This window comes from Saccopteryx bilineata, chromosome 4 (genome assembly GCF_036850765.1).
Source record: "Saccopteryx bilineata isolate mSacBil1 chromosome 4, mSacBil1_pri_phased_curated, whole genome shotgun sequence".
Lineage (NCBI taxonomy): Eukaryota > Metazoa > Chordata > Mammalia > Chiroptera > Emballonuridae > Saccopteryx > Saccopteryx bilineata.
In genome coordinates, this window is record NC_089493.1 from 52,389,334 (window position 1) to 52,406,557 (window position 17,224).

At 52.0% G+C, this 17,224-nt stretch overlaps 1 protein-coding gene across 3 annotated transcripts in view; it reads right to left on the minus strand.

Annotated features, from left to right (window-relative positions):
- Window positions 1–1,188: 1,188 nt before the first annotated feature.
- Window positions 1,189–17,224, minus strand: part of SMAD3 (SMAD family member 3) — a 124,574-nt gene continuing 108,538 nt past the window's right edge. For all 3 annotated transcript variants that reach the window (XM_066273082.1, XM_066273084.1, XM_066273083.1), the window contains exons 6-9: window positions 13,290–13,502; window positions 10,982–11,119; window positions 8,390–8,534; window positions 1,189–5,530 (exon numbers count right to left, since the gene is read on the minus strand). In XM_066273082.1, coding sequence (XP_066129179.1) covers window positions 5,407–5,530; window positions 8,390–8,534; window positions 10,982–11,119; window positions 13,290–13,502 — 620 coding nt within the window. In that variant the 3' untranslated portion in view covers window positions 1,189–5,406. The remainder of the gene's footprint in view (window positions 5,531–8,389; window positions 8,535–10,981; window positions 11,120–13,289; window positions 13,503–17,224) is intronic.

Consider the following 17,224-nt stretch of genomic DNA (forward strand, 5'->3'; position numbering starts at 1 on the left):
AGGAGATGCAGGCCCAAGAAAAGGCGGAGGTTGTGTGCCAGCCAGGGGGAACCAGGCCGTTTAGGAAGTCCGGCCTTTCTGAAAGGGGGGTTTTATCAACGGGCGGCTGCAGCACAGTCGATGGGGCGCAAGGAAGAGAGGTGCACAGCGGCTAAGGACTTGGAGACGGGGGGAGGGGGCTGTGGAGGGCTACTGATTAGATGGGCAGCTGAAAAGGGAGCTGGCGCAAGTGCGGTGGACGATGATTGAGTTTGGGGGTGTGACCTTTCATATGTGTAACAGGTAGCTGGAATTTAAAGTTGTGGAGCTCAAGGAACAGGTTAGAGGTGTGGGGGTGAGCTTCATTTGCTGAGAAATACAGATTAGATAAAACCATGGGGGGGGGGGACTGTCTAAGGGGCAGGAAAGAACTGGCCAAATAATCACCAAAGTAAAACTGGAATGCAGTTCATGGAAGCCGAGTTTGCTGCCCTGGGTGCCTTGCTGGAGCCCGCCTCCGGCCCGGTGTGGGGGCGTTTGCACTCTGAGGCCCTTGGAGGGAAGCTGCTGTAGAAGAGGCCCAGCTAAAGGCCTGTTCCAGCCCCATGCCGCCCTCCTCCTCCAAAATGTTTCAATTATCCTGGTTTTTAATCCACATCATCTGGGGCCAGTGTAAGATTCAGCCAGGGAAACAATTTTGAAGTCTTTCTTCTTGGGAGGTTTTGAATTTAAAATGACTTTTCACAGGAGCTAACAAAGTCATCTGAGTTGGAAAGTGTGGAAACCTACTTATTTATGCATCTAAAACTATGTCCATGCCTGTGGGGAGATAGTCTGGTGGCAGCTAATCATTTGTCAAGGCCTTTAAATGCAGGGCATGAATGCGAAGTGGCCGAGCAGAGACGGCAGCCCTGGGCCTCAGCAGACGCAGCACTTCCCTGCGGGGAGCCTGATGAGCAGGACGATGCACGTGGGGGTGCTGCCGACATGACTCAGCTGACCCAGGGCTCCTGCCGTCCCTGGTGGGTTGGCCACCATTGCTGTCGCCCTTGGTGAGGGAATGAGGTGGTGGCTGATGACATGAGCCTGTGGCACAAGGTGGCTCGGCACATCCTTGGCCAAAGTACATTTGGGCTTAGAGACCTTTGACCCTGGTGCCCCACTGGGTTCCCTTGTGGTCTTCTCCTAACCCAGACATGGCAGCAGGAATGAGACTGAGCTCCTGGTGCAGGAGCTTTTCAATGACAAGTTTATTAGAAGGGCACTTACAGGAGTAAGAGAAGGACAGAGGGGACACAAATCTTTAACAATAGTACAATGCTTAAACAGGTGCTCTGCTCTTAAGATACAAAAGTTAGAAAAATCTAAAACACTATAAATACATACATGCTTTTTACAAAAGAGTTAGGAGGTCAGGCTGGCTGAGAAGTGAAGGGAACATCGTCCGTGTTCTCCTCCCCCACCAAACGCGCCCCAAGTCCCGAATGAGCAGCCTGGCTGCAGGAGTGAGGGGGTGAGGGCGCCATGGAGAATGGGGCTCCAGCCCTCTCCGTGCGAATTTCTCGCCCCCGTGAAGGGAGAGGACATGGAGCTGCCTGTTGTCACACGCCGCGACATGATTAGCGAGCCCGGGCTGGTGTGTCTGGATGCTGAGCCAGAAAAAGCCTCTGTGCCCTCAACCCACATTCAGAACTGGCTGTGCCCCAGCCTCCCAGCCAGCGTCCTCCAGGGGAGAGACCTTGCCAACTTTCTTCCAAAAAATTAAATAGTTGTCTTGATGGTTTTATGAAATTATTACATAAATATAAAACACCAGGATGCAAGAGTGTACATTACTTGAGCATAAAAAAGAAAAATCAGTTACAGAATCACTGAGAATTTCTCAATCCAGTTTACATGATAGGCCATTTCCCCACAGACTGGCACCCTGCCATCAGAGATGCCTCATCTTCCTTTTTGATCCATGTCCTCTGTCAATGTTTCTGCTTTCCCATCCACTTAAGAAGAGTCTGAGACTCTTTAAAAGGGTGACAGATTTTGAAGACTTATTTGAAGGGGTTCTAGAAGGAAACATGATGCCACACAAAGAAAAGTGGTACAATTTAGCTATGTTGAGGTTTTCTGGGAGCGTGGGGACATGTAGATGTTGGGAACAGTCTCAACTCTGCCACTTAAGAGTCACACAGTAAGACAAAGGGTCCAAAACTAAACTCATGCCCGCTCGCTACTGGTAAATAGCCTTGGGAGCAGTCTGCAGATTCCTTTTTCTTGCTCACCTTTTAAGGACTACCAGGAGCGGCCTAACAGAGTGCTTGCCCAGCAGAGACCACCAGGAGCCTCAGAAATGGCAGCTTGGGGCTCAGGATGAAACCAGATATCTGCCTTTCCCAGACTACTCCCATCCATGCATGACATGTGCACACTACTTAAAGAAAACCTTTTTCTGTGGTTTGAGTAAAAGCATGCGGCCCTGGAATATGTCCAAACTCTAGAAAGCCAGGGGGAGATGGAGAAAAAACAAAAACTAAGAACAAGAGACGTGCTACGGCTCATTCCAATACATTAACAATGATTTAAAAAAAATAATCACGGTCAATAAAAAAATACAACACAGACAACATAAGGACAATGGAAAAGTCTGCCAGCAGCCTTGCCCTCATGTGTGTGCTCCCTAAGAGTCAAAGTCCCTGCTCTCGACTCTAGGCTTGTCTCAAAATGTGAGATCTACAGCCTGCCAGGAAGGTGGCCAACTGAGATGATGTTCCAGCACAGGCCTGTAACCAGAACCCTCTGGGGCGGCTACCTACGTTTGTGCTGGAAGGATCTAAGTTACTAAATAAAGTTTGAAAGGGGGAGGAGAGGAAAGGGAATAGAAGTTGGCTCCCTAGGGGAGGTGCTGCAGCTGAGAACCCATGCCCCGCCCCGAGGCTAGCTGCTCCCAGCGGCAAGGTGAAGGGGCCTGGCGCAGAGCCTAGGCTGGGAAACGGCGCACACGCGCGTTGCCGTGTAGCCTGGACGGCTACTGTCACCTCTCTAGAACCGCCCTTGTTTCCTCTTGCCCCTTTCAGCTGTCCTTTAAAAAAATTTTTAAATGTATAAATGCCTTTCATGCAACGGGATTTTAAAAACTAGTTTGTGACAAAGAAAGAACGCTAATATTAAACACGTCCTCAAGCATCTCTGCAGCCGCCAGGTCCTAACTTCTGGGTAAGACCAAACTTATTTTCAGTGGTGCCAAAGGTGGGCTTACCTACATTTTCTTACGCTGCCTCCTCCCGTGGTCTAGTCTATAAAGAAAAAGGACCAAGTAAGTAGCTTTTGGAAAAACAAATCATTGAGGGTTCTGAGACGTCTTCCAAACGAAACCAAATGTGACCACGGAATCACCAAAATTGGGCTGTACCTGAAGCTAGTTGCCAAGTACCTGGAGAACAGCTGTGTGCCATAGGCAGCCCTCACAGGATCATGGAGCAGGTGGATAGTGCAGGCCCTTGGAAACCGCTGCCCATGGCTTTTAGGAGAGGCCCAAATGGAATAATGCATACCACCAGTCTCAGACATGACCGGGAGCGTGAGAGCACATCCAAGAGGTTCAGGTGGCTTCCTGTCTCTGTAACAAGCAGTCCACAGATCATATCACACCAGGCACAAATTTCAGACACAGAATAGTTGGCCCTCAGGTGGAACAAGCGGTTTGCATTGTCTCGGTTCTGTGTCCACAGCCCTGCCAGAAGTCTAGCACAGGTCTGGCAGGGGGCTCCTCCCATCTCTTCCTGTGTTCTCAGGAGGCTGCAGACCTCAAGGCTGGAGCTTCACAGACAAAGGATCCTACAGGTGCCGCACCAGGAAGTGCCCAACATCTTCATAGAGCATCAGAAATGCCATCATATTTGAGGTTGATAGCCTGCCAAAAGTATACACTTTCTTCCCTTCACCTGGCCCTAAGACAGGACTTCCATAGGAAATCCCTTTATTTTTTCTGGTAGAAATCCATGCAAAAATATAGGATAAGTCATTTCATACAAAAACAGCAGCAAAGAATAAAGTACCAATTGCAAGTGGCAATTCTGTCTGCTGTATTCTGCAAAAGGGCTCACTTTTTCCAGTTGAAGTAATTTATAATAGTTTTCTCACTAATTGCCACTGGGAGCAGTACTTATTACACAATATAACTGCTAGAGTTGTCACTGATAATCCTCTAGCATCAACTAGATAATCTTATACCCCAGGGGAAAGATGACAGACCTCTCTGCACCAAGACTGCAATTTTCAGAGGTGTAAAAAAATTTTAATAGCCCTTTCATATGCCTGTGCTGGCCTGAGACTCTGCCCTTCTGGTGAATTTGCTTCTGTTAATTTCAGCTTCCAAAATTGCCGGCAGGTGTTTTCTCAACAAAACCCACAGAAGCTTCACCTTGGGGGAGAAGGTGCTGGGTCCCACTCTGGTTTCCCAGTCAGTGCGCCAACCCAGGATTTTTTAAATGTATAAAACAAACATTAAAAGAGCACAGGATAAAGTTCATTTAATTAATGCAACTGACTACATAAACCGATAGCCGAATGCATGAGAATACGAAGTGAGCTCTTTCTGGGACCCACCGGACGTAGAGCTTACCTTAGCCCAAACACCATCACTCCACAATGCTTCTTGCTTTATGTGAATACTTCACATAATTCAAATCTCTCTGAGATTAATGTGATAAACTATACACTGCATATGCACTGAACCTCAGCAGATTCTTCCAACTGCTCAAAGTGAGAAAGGACAAATTTAAGAGTTGAAAGAAGAGGACTCTCACCAACTTTTCCCACTGTCCCTGTGTGGTTTGAACACACTGGCTCACACCAGTCGGTATGCTCAGAGGGCGAGGAGACAAGCCCCTCCCCACCCCAGTCAGTCCAGCTCCCGGTGCGGGGTCTGTGGAGGGAGAGCTAGGGCTCACTATGCTCAGTTCAAGAGGCATTTGTCAAACACGCCAGAGGGCAGGGCATGAAGTTTGTTCACACCCCTGCGGGCTTTTCCCTACCAAGAACACTCAAGGTGAACTCCACACTCCAGTCCTGAACAGAGGGCCGTTTCCTGTTGGACAGTGACATCCCAGATTGCTTGTCATTAAAAAAGAAGGGGTTGGGGGGAGGTGGTAGGTGGTGACATACTACCTGTTTGCTCAAGCCACCAAAGCAGAAGCCATTTCTTGCCCTTCAAACGGGCCAGAAGGCCGATGTGTTCAGCAGACACTGCTGTTCAGAAAACCATCTCTGGGTTTGCTTTTGTGTTTTGGAGAACAGGTTGGTGCCACTTCGGTTGAGGGAGAAAATTTTCTTCTTCTTGACAACAGTGAGTTGAGTTCCAATTCTCTCCACCTCCTACATGGCCATTTTACCCAAGCCCGCCCTCCCGACCCTCCCCCTTCACACACAATGTCTCTAAGACACACTGGAACAACGGATGCTTGGGGAGCCCATCTGGGTGAGGACCTTGTCAAGCCATTGCAAAGGCCCATTCAGGTGCAGCTCGATCCAGCAGGGGGTGCTGGTCACTGTCTGTCTCCTACAGGGGAAAGGGAAAGGGGTGGGAGATTTTAAAAATATCCAAAAGGACACACACATCAGCCAGTACACCTTTTCCTGCTTTGATGACAATCTTCTTGCCAGACACAGAAATAGGTCCTGCCTTGCTAAACTCCAAGTGCCCTAAAGGAGGTACCAATAATTTGCCAAGCCAACCTCTCCCAGCCCTGAAGAGCTTTGAGTGAATCGGTTTCTCGTGACAGGGAAGGAGATGGCCCTCAAAGTGTTAAAACACAGAAGGCAAATTCTAGGGTACCCCAGAGGCCCTCCAGTTGCTGTGACAGGACCCTGCCAGAGAACCTCCAGCGTGAACAAATGTCTCCCTGGATCCCATCTGGTGTCCTGAATGGGCACCCCAGTTCCCCCATCTCCAGCCCCGGCCCAGCCCCAGTAGGCCACGGTGATGTGTGTCTGTCTGACTGAAGGGTGTTTTTTACAAGGCGCCGACAGAGTCCACATGCCGTCGGTTCCCAATGTGCTGATATAATTCCCATCTATGGCCTTATTTTGGAAAATCTTACGAGCAGAGCAAGCCATGAAACAATTACTGGAAAAAACCAAGGCACACCACACGTTTCTTTTCCCCAAAGCACTTTGTCTAAATTCAGGCTGGCTGATGACGCAGCTCGCAGGCGATCTCCCAAAGGCCTCCACTGAGCAAAGGCTATCTGCTGAGGCCGGAGGCACTGGTGCCAGCTGGAGGTGAGAGGCCTGGGCTCTGGGCCTGCTTTCGGCCACCTCACAGAAAGAAGGGATGAAACCTTACTCTCCTTGGCCCAAGAGGCAGAGGGAGGGCAAGACTGTTCTGGGAAGGGGCCGCGCCTGCCAGTCCGGCTGCTCGGTGGTGCTGCCAGGTGGCAGGGACGTGGTGGGCCGCACAGGACGGGGTGTGCTGGTACTATGTCCTGCCCAGAGATACAGCCCCCAGAGAAAGGCTTCCGCCACCAAGGGGCCTCTTCCCAGCACTGGAGGCTGGAGGGCTGAGGTGCCATGCCAGGTCGCCCGCCTGAGGGCACCGCCCTCCTCTCTTCACCCGGGGTGGGGAGGGCTAGGACTGCAGTCTGAATGCAAGAACAAATGGATCTCCCTCTGGTTCTTTTCCATGGGGCCCATCTTTAAGTATTTCCCCTCCCTACTAAATATACATATATATATATATATATGTGTGTGTGTGTGTGTGTGTGTGCATGTGTATATATATATACACACACACATGCACATACACACACACACACACACACATATATATTAATTTTCTAACCTCCCAACTCTGTTCCCCAAGTGATTGCAGCCAGGGCTAAAAGGTGGACTAAATCATCCCTTGGGCTCAGCCTTTGGGCCTGGGTTAATCTTTTCAGACCAGCATAACTGTGCTGTTAGTTCCCCTGAGTTCTGACCCCTTTAATTGCTCAATTGGCCACTCAGCCTGCGTCTCAGAGAGACCCCCACAGACCAAGGTACTTTGTTCCCTGGCACTGTGAGGCAGACACAGGGAACAGCAGCTAAAATACGGTAAATGGAAGAGGATTTTACGGACCGAAATCCTCTAATGAGAATCTGACTTTCCATAAGTCATGCTCATCTGGATTTCATTATAAACGGTGGCCCAGAGCCAATATTGAAATGGGTTTGGCTTGGGTGCAGAATGACTGCAAAACAAAATGGATTCCAAACATCTGGAAAAATGAAGAGAAAGGAGAGTAACTTGCAAGGCGCTGGCTCCTGCTGATGTGTGGGTACCTCTGAGTCTGCCTCGGCTCAGAGCTGGGCAGGGGGTGAGGGGCAAAGGGGCACACAGCCCTGCCTCTCAGGAAACCTCTGTCCAGGTGTGAAAGAGAAGGGATCCTCTAAGCCCAGCCAGAGTGTCTGAGAGACCCAACAGACAGACCAGGTCAGTCCTGACCAGTGTGAGGGTTAAATCAGCATCTGAAATTCTGAAAGATGCTGTTTCTTTCTGAGCAAGTCAACTTTGTTCCTTTATGACTACCCACCTCTCCTCCTTTACCTAGCTCTCAGTTATTTAATATTAGATGCTCAGGGTCGCCCAAGTCAGAGATGAAACCACAGAGGAGAGAAGGAACGAAGAGATGAAAACTTGACTCCCTGGAGAGGGTTGTTCTAGACCAGGGGCAGTCAAACCTTTTTATACGTACCACCCACTTTTGTATCTCTGTTAGTAGTAAAATTTTCTAACCGCCCACCGGTTCCACTGTAATGGTGATTTATAAAGTAGGGAAGTAACTTTACCCTATACAATTTATAAAGCAGAGTTACAGCAAGTTAAAGCATATAGTAATAATTACTTACCAAGTACTTTATGTTGGATTTTCGCTACATTTGGCAGAATAAATCTTTATAAAACAACTTACTATAGTTAAATCTATTTTTTTATTTATACTTTGGTTGCTCCGCTACCGCCCACCATGAAAGCTGGAACGCCCACTAGTGGGCGGTAGGGACCAGGTTGACTACCACTGCTCTAGACCCATCTGCCCAAAACGAACAATGAGGAAGAAAACAAGAAGGCACATTCTAGGCTCAGCTTTCTCACTTTCCCCCTATGGGCCTTAGTTCCCAAATGGGGATGATGCAATGTTCCTGCCCAGGGTTGTGGTGAGGGTGACATGGAGCCTGTGTGTCTGTGAGGCGCTGCACCAACACTGCTCAGCTCTTCCTTATCTAGTGTGACTTGGCCCCCCAGCCTGCCCGGCTGTGGCCTCTCTCTGATCCTTGGTCTCTGTCCTTCAGGTGAGGGCAGGCCTAGCTCGTCTCTGAGGAGCCCCTGCTGTGGTGTTCTGAGTCCCCTGTGGCCCCGGGGCATGTGGCCATCACAGCTGACCTGTACTCTGCTCCCCAGCCTTTGACAAAGCTCATGCGGATGGTGCACATGCGTGTCAGCTGGTAGACAGCCTCGAAGCCTTGGTTGACAGACTGAGCCAGGAGGGCAGCAAACTCCTGGTTGTTGAAGATCTTCAGGTTGCATCCTGCCAACAGAATAAGAATGGAGCTCATGAGGACAAAGGATGGATGAATCCAGGGCTTTCCTCCAGGCTAAAGCCATCCCTGGGTCACCCTGACCATCATAACTCACACGGCCAAAGTGGTACAGATACTCCACCCTCAGCACTGCGCTTGGGGTGAGCCCCTCAGTCCCTGCCCTTGAAGCTACTGCCATCTCAATGGGGGTACAGCTGACATGGGGGGCAGAATTAAATACTGGCCTGCAAACTCCAGCTCCTAGAGCTGTGGGAACACTGGGGACAGTGAGGTGGGCGACCAAGAACAAGAGAGATGGTTTGGAAAGGTGGGCCCTGCCCTGGGCTAAGGGGCCAAGGTAGGACTCCAGGGCACAGAAAGACAAGGGGCCCAAGCCACAATGCCCAAGGCTGTCTGGAGTATGACTGACCACCTGGGGAAGAATGACCACCTTGCCATTGGACAGAAGGACTGCCAGCCGAGACAGGCCTGTGGAGAGGATACTTAGCCTTCTACTCATCACAGGGTCCCAGGGTACCTCCCCCCCAGCCCCTCTGAGGAATCCCCCTCCTGTGAGAACCAGGAGGGAGTGAGCGATCTGGACCACATTTTGTGCACATCTGGGCACAAGGCTGGGTCGGGATGACATTCACAGCCAAGTGAAGGTGCGTGTCTAACTCTCCAGGCAGTAAAACTAGAGACGGCACAAAGAAAGTTTATAACAAATCTCTTGTTTGAAGTCCTGCTAGCTGAGTGCCAGGAATATGTCCACCACAAAAATAAAAGACAAAAGCACATGTTGGAAACGCCCAAAAGGTGAGCTGAGGTGACAGTTTATTCGTGGTCAAATACTGGGCTCCTAACCTTGCTGTGCGGCTCTGGGCTGGTCACTTTCACTTCGTAAGCCTGAGTCCCTTTATAGGGCGGCGAGGGGCTGGCCTCAGAGGACCCCGGCACTGACATTCTATGAGCTAACAAACATTGCCACAGCCAACTCAGCCCTCACCGAAAGGATGGGGGAGGGCCGGAGAAGGGGGTGGACGGAATGCCAAGAATGCAGCCCAGCTTCCTCTTCTAGCTTTCTCCTCCACCGGGAAGCACGGTGAGGCAGGGCCGAAAGAAGGCCCCGCTCTGGAGCCGAGCCCAGAACAGAAGAGCACTCGACTCAGGAGTCGCAGTTGATCCTCAGGTCATCCTGGCTCAGCCACTTACAAGCTGGGTGTCCTTGGGCAGGTGGCTTAACTTGTCTGCACCTGTCTCCTCAATAAGCCTCCTCACCTGGACAGCCAGAGGAACCCGAGGGGACCGAGTGAGAGCAGAGATACGAATGCACCCTTCCATCGCAGCCACACTGGGCTCTGGGGACAGAGCACTGTTAGCGGTTCAGCGTGTCTGCATTCTTAACGTGACCCCGCCCATGGCCCACCGCTCCACTAGAATCTGCTAGTTGGTGGGCAGGAAAAGATGTCCCACACGCCTGATCATGGTCAGTGGCCTGGCCTGGGCCACACACTCCCCCAGCCAGTCACGATCCACGTTCTGTGGGCTGTGTTTCCCGTGGCTGCACGCCATGGGAGAAGCAGGCTTTGGCTGGGGCTCTCTGCCTCGGGGCTGGAAGTCAAGAGGCCTCAGATGCAATCAGTCTCCTGCCAAGACTTGGCCCATTCCAAGACACCCTGTGGGGGACATCCTGACACCCCTTCATGGAGCCCAGGTGGGATTCATCAGTCCTGCCCAGAAAACGCTCAACTGGTGCCCAGAATAAAAGCAAACCTTTTATGTCCTTCCACGAGGTCTGGTCCCATCATGCTTTCTAAACATTTCTCCTGACTGTCTTCCGTATAGCCTCTCCTCCGGCCAGAGTGTTGCCCACAGTGCCCTGCCCTCCGTCCCTCCGTCACAGTGCTTTGCCCATACTGCCCCCTCAGCCTGGAATGCCCTTACAGTCCTCACCCCTGCATCACCCCGTATCTGTGCCTCTCTACCAAGGCTTCCCTGATCCATCCCGAGGTATATGTGTATTTCCTCCTGGATCTAAGAGTACTTTACCCATGCTGCTCATCAAACCCATTTGTGTCTGTCTTGTGTACTCAGCTGGTGCTTACGGTCTGTGGAGACAGCAGCAGGGCTTCCTGCACCACCCCCTTCCCCAGGTTGCATGTGTAAGTGGAAGGAAGGAGGAAACTGCCTGAGCATCTGTGCACACGGGGCAACAAGCAGGTACCACGGATCACAGGCAGATCCGCCAGATGCTGTGTCTGCTCCCTGGAGGGTCAGGCAGAGCGCAGTAAGGTGGGAAGGCACAGAGAAAACCCACTGAAGCCCCCCCACCCCAGTTGGCAGTGCAAACCCCGATGAGGAAAAAGTGGCAGAATAAAAAGCAACCTCTCCAGCAACCCAGGTGCACACTGCAGGGGAGTGGCCCTCAGGGAGTGGGGTGTGGAGGTGTTCTTACCTGGTGGGATCTTACAGACAGTGGCCGGGTGCCAGCCATAGCGCTGGTTACAGTTGGGGGACTGCACGAAGATCGCGCTGTCGCTGAGGCACTCTGCGAAGACCTCCCCTCCAATGTAGTACAGCCGCACGCCTCGCCCTAGAAAGACTGGGGATCAGACCAGACCAGGTGCCTGGCCCCACACGGTGGTCCCGGGGCCAGCTGCAGCCAGCAAAGGGGCAGAGCTATTGATGCCCCAAGTGACTAGTTCTTCTCAGCTTCCACCAGGCACATAGGACCCACACCCCAAACCTAAGCTCACACAGGGGGGTTGCTGGGGGATGCTCTGTCCCTGAAGCCAGAGGAGGCAGATGACGAGAGAGAAGAACATGGGGTAAGTCTCTACGACAGTTTCTGTCACTGACCAGCCACAGGCCTCAGCCAACTCTCTCCAACCTCTGAGCCTAAGTTAAGATGGGGACAATAACAACACCTACCTCATGGGGTTGTTGTGAGACACACAGCAAGTGTTTGCTAGGTGTTGTCTGTTTCCTGCCACTACCGGGTCCCCTCCCCGACCAGATTCAGAATTCCTGCAGTGAGCCTGAAGAGCTCCTTTCCTGCTGAGGCAGCAGACCCCGCAGGAGGCCTTCGCGGCAGGGGTGACTTAGTGCCACCCCTGTACTGTTCTCCCCTCGACGCATTTTTCTAAAACATTCCATAGGCTTATATCATTTACTTCTCCTTCATCTCTTAAATCCACTCCAGATGGGCAGAAATTATTTTTAAATTGGCTCTGCAATTCAAGCAGTTACGTAAACACTCTGACAATGAGCCCTTCGTGCAGCCAGGGGTGTTCCCTTCTCCTGCAGGGAGAGGGCTCGTTCCTGCTCCTAGGGAAGAGGCCCAGAGGCCTGGGAAGTGAGCCAGATGCTCCAGGCTCCACGGCAGGTGGGGTGGAGACCAGGCGACAGCCTGACAGCCACTGGAGGTTCTCCTCGCCTCCTCCTCCCACTACCGCCCCATCCCCCACCTGCTCCCCACTGCTCCTCGGTTCCGTGTTACAGGACAGACTCGGGGTTCACAAGGAGGAACCTCTGCGTTACGTCTATCAAGAGCGAGGTGGGGGCGGGGGAGGGGGAGGTGGGAAGCCCCAGACTGAAAGAACAAAAACATTTATTATATATTTTAAGGTAATTTTTGAAATGTTTTTAAAATAAAGAGAATCAGTAACCCCCAGGATCAGTATCTTTTTCAAAGTAAAATATGTGGAGGGTCACCTGGGCAGGATGTGGGCTCGGGGACAGGGGGCTGCCCGTCACTGACTGTGTCACATGTGCTACACGGCCCCCACAGGGCTCCGTCCCTTCCTGGCCATCAGATCACTCCCTGGAAAATGAGCACACTGGTCTAGACCCATGGCTTCCAAACTTTTCTTCTCTCAACTACAAGATCCTCTCTTCAAAGGAAACCTTCTGTTAATGCCCAAGATTGAAGACAGCAGAGCAGTGCAGTCTGGGTCACGTGGAGGCGGCCCCGCTGCCCTGCCCAGGCCCTGACTCCGCCCTCGAGCCCCTCCACTAACCCCGGGGGCTGGACGGTGCCGGGGAACATGCCGCTGCACCCACTATCCTGACCTCGCCCTCGAGCCCCTCCACTAACCCCGGGGGCTGGACGGTGCCGGGGAACATGCCGCTGCACCCACCACACCTGTACGGCCTTCTGAGTGACCCTGGACCGCAAAATTATGAATATCCTTAGCATGATACTTTTATGAGCAAACCAAAGAATGAGTACAAGGCCTCTTCTCTACACTAAGTGACCTTTCACTGTGTCCTGGATGTGGGAAGACGGAATGTCAGTAACAGTGGCGTCCCAGCAGTGGGTCATTCTTATCTTTCTCCTTTCTATAAGTTTTCTAGAATAATCATAATCATGTACGAGATTAACAAATAAAAATATCAAACCTGCAGGACTGACAACTTACGTATCCACCTATCAGTAATTTAAGTGTATATTTATTCAGAGACTTGCATATGTTGCCTTTCTTAATACATTTCCCTTTCTTATCCCCGTAAGTGTTTTCCTCTATGGCTTTCAAGTTTTCTGTCTGTGTCTCTGAGTGAGAATGACCAAGCCGCCTGAACTCTACCTATCCGGCCCCTAAACAAGACAATATAAAGTTTGGGGGTGGGGACGAGGGACTGAGTCCTCTCCCCGATTCCCAGCAGGAGGGACAGCACAGTGGGGGTGGTTTGAGTTCTGTGCAGAGGCCGCAGGGAGGCCCCTGGGGTGAGAGGCGGCTGTCTCCTGCCCCCCTGCTTCTTACCGATGTGCCTCCGCGTGAGCTCCACGGCTGCGTTCCTGTTGACGTTCGAGAGCAGCCCCAGGCAGAAGCGTTCCGAGTTGGAGGGGTCGGTGAAGCCATCCACTGTCATGGACGGCTGCGAGGCGTGGAAGGTCTCCCCCACGCGCTGGTTCAGCTCGTAGTAGGAGATGGAGCACCAGAAGGCTGGCTCGCAGTAGGTGACGGGCTGCAGGTCTAGGAGACAGGCCAGGTGGCGGGGTCAGTGGGGGCCCCAGGCTCCTGGCTCCTCCCTGGGATCCCCTAGGTCAGGGGTCCCCAAACTTTTTACACAGGGGGCCAGTTCACTGTCCCTCAGACTGTTGGAGGGCCGGACTATAAAAAAAACTATGAACAAATCCCTATGCATACTGCACATATCTTATTTTAAAGTAAAAAAAAACAAACAAACAGGAACAAATACAATATTTAAAATAAAGAACAAGTAAATTTAAATCAACAAACTGACCAGTATTTCAGTGGGAACAATGGACCTGCTTTTGGCTAATGAGATGGTCAATGTGCTCCTCTCACTGACCACCAATGAAAGAGGTGCCCCTTCCAGAAGTGCGGCGGGGGCCGGATAAATGGCCTCAGGGGGCCGCATGTGGCCCGCAGGCCGTAGTTTGGGGACCCCTGCCCTAGATGCTCTGGAAGACTATTTCTCTCTCTCTCAGAGGGTATTATGATCTCCACCCTCACGCCTTTTATTGTTTAAAACTTGCAGGATCCAACGGGACACAACACTCAGGTGTTTGGAGGAGTATTCCGCCAGCCCTGCCATGTTTCATTTACTTTTGGCTCAGAAAGGCCCCGCCTGGCCTGGCATTGGGGTGAAGCAGTCTTCAAGAAAAGTGCTGGACCAAACCCGAAGAAGGCCAGGCACCAACCAGCACCTGGGCAAATGCACCAGCCAGACCCACTGTGCTCATGCGCTCAGGCCACACCACCTACACGGTCACCTCCTAGCCCGTCTTCCACTGTACCCTGAGTAACCCATGCTGACCGCTGCCCCGGAAAGCGCTTTCTGCTTTCGACTCTGCCTGGTCTTGGACAAACTCCTACTTAGCCTATCAAGCAGCAGTGTCCAAGAGATAAAATGACGCCGCCCCGGGGAACTCTGCACTGCGCTCGGGGGCGGCAACCACAGGGGCACCCCGTGCGCTGCTGCAGTGAACCCGGTCCGTGTCTCTCATTACAGAACTATCTTCCGTGTGTAGCCAGACACCATCTGTTGCAGTGGCAGGGACACAAACTCACCTACAAGAAATCCTGAACTTGTCCCAGTTACCAGTCTATAGTCTCAATTCAAGGCTCCTTGGAGCAAAACTGGCTGGCTCTCTTTCTCAGAAGAGTTGGGAACCCCTGAATTAGGGGTTCCCCCTCGCAAGATCCTACCTGACTCCCTAGCCATCCTGTCACCTCCAGCCATTCCGAGCTCCCCAGCTTCCCAGGTACCCCCGTCCTCCTCCTGGCCATTCCGGCATCATCTGTCACCTCAGTGGGTCTGTCTTCTTGCCTGGGGCCGGCACCCGTCACTCCTCACTGGCACCAGTGCCGTGTCCTGCAGACTCTCCAGGACCAGCTGACGCTTCCAGTGGCTTCTCTGTAGTATGCTGTCACCTGGCTGGGAGTTCCGCCACACATTGCTCTCTACCTACTTGAATCCCACCCACTGGTCTGAGAATCAGGGAGTCAGTGTCTGGCTCGTGCTCCCTCCTCCATCTCGGACCTGCAGACTGGATCACTCGCTCTGGCTCTGATATCTATTTGGAGTTGCCTGGTGACTTAGCTGCAACTTTGTGGGAGTCCGTGAGAGGGACAGGAAAGGCTTGCTGGGTCAGGTCTCAGCACTGGCCTGAGAACCCGGTTTACTACTGCCTGTCAGACAACTTCCTGGGGTGAGAGCCCACCAGGACCCTTTGCTCACCAGACCTTTGAAAGTGCAGAAAGCCCAGGAGAGAAAAATCTGAAGCTGCTCTGAGAGGGGCCTGTGTGCCTCCTGCGAGGCACAGTGGCCCTAATCTCCTTCTGGGGTCTACGCCCATGATCCTTGCCCGGGGCAGAGACTGCGACCATGTGTGGGACCCATACCTTATTATCTAACCTTGTATTCATCACATACTCAAAAGTGTCAGCGGGAGGGTTAGGACACCTGGGTTAGGTTTTCTCAACCTTGGCATTATTGCCAGTTTGGGCTAGATACTTCTTTGTTTGGGCTCAGGAAGATTCTGCACGTTACCGCACGGTCAGCAGCACCCCGGCCTCCATCTCCAGATGCCGGTAGCATCCGTCCATCTCCCCCTCCCAAGCTGTGGCAAGAAAGAAATGGCTCTAGACATTGCAAGATGTCTTCTAGGGGACAAATAGCCCCTGGTTAAAAACTATTGCCCTAGATGTTAACCAGGCCATGGAGCACAGCACTAAAGCCAGGTGGACCCGAGTTCAGTCTCTGCTCCGGCACGGACTAGCGGTGCTGCAACTGTGAGCAAACCAGTTAAACTTGGGTTTCCGCTTCCATACCCCCTGCCCCCAGCCACCTGAGGGGGGGGATCTTTTTCACCACCAGGTGCTGTTTGTAGATGGACTGAAGTAACTCATATGAAGTGCAGAGCGTGCATCAAACTCTCAAGAAATGGTGTTAATAGCAATGATGATAACTTTATCTGGACTTGAGAACATCCCATGTCTGTCCTGACCTCCATCACAAGAGGGGCAAAGTGCCCTTGCCCTGTCCTCTCTTCCCAGGGTGAAGTTAGGGAAGAGGAAGGAAGGCAGGAGGTCTAAGCTGCTCCGTGGGGAGCGGGGAGTGACGGGGCAGGAGTGACCGTGGCCTGTGGCTTGTGCCGCTGAGGTTGAACAGAGCCACGTCAGCCACTTCCGGCTCAGGCTTTGCTGGGTGCTTCAACATTCCAATGAGACAGGCTATATTCTAAACAATGTGGTCACGAAAATGTGAGCTATGTTGCTTTGGAAACCTTAAAAAATAAATAAATCGAAGTGCAATTCAAGCATTCAAAGTGGTCAGGCAACGTGTCAGGGCCAGCAGTACTGAGGAAGGGCTGCAGGCCACTCCTGTCCACAGTCAGGCTCCCCTGGTCTTGCAGTATGACCCTGTAGATGGGACCTCCCTCTCTGGCTTCAGTTTCCTGGTCTGAACAGTCTCTGCAGTGTATGAGAAGACATCTAAAGCAGACCACCAAGGTCACTGTGCTTCTGGCATAAGTCAGCCCGAAGGTGCAGCTATAGCTGATCTGTGCTGGCCCTGGCTTCCCCAACAAAACACAGAACAGAACAGAGTCCTCTCCCCAAATTATAAATTCTTACCCAGCACCCCTTGGATTGATTTAGTGCAGGCAGAAGAAAGACAGCGAGGTTCCCAAGAACGCTGACAGAGCCCACCTACCAACAGCCGTCAGGCCACCCGTCGGGTGACATGGTGCTGGAACCTTGCTCTGGAGAAATGTGGGTTCAAGATGTCTCCGAATCAGAGAGAGGCTGGGCAGAGCCCTCCCATGCAGATCTGAGCCTTATCCAAATCACTGTTGTGGAAAACACTGGCCGCAGGAGCCTGACACGTAATTAAGAAGACGCTAGTCTGAAGGAGCAGTGCGGCTGGCCAAGACGGCCCAAGAGCTGCCAGTTCAGAGAGGGCTGTTGGGATGAGCTGACCTGCATTCAGAACTGGAGCAGCACCCCCAGCCACACAGTCATCATTCTCTGCAAAGAATTAACGGCCAGCCCTGCCTCCCACTTCTCTCCCTCCCGTCACCCCTCAGCTTCCTCAACGCACTTCTGCAAGAGGAGCTGCTGACCAAAACACAAGATCACCTCTGGGTTCTGTCTTGAACAGCACTTTATTTATAAACTTCATATACGCCCTTATTTCTTTCCCGCGAAAGGATTTATCTTCATTATAG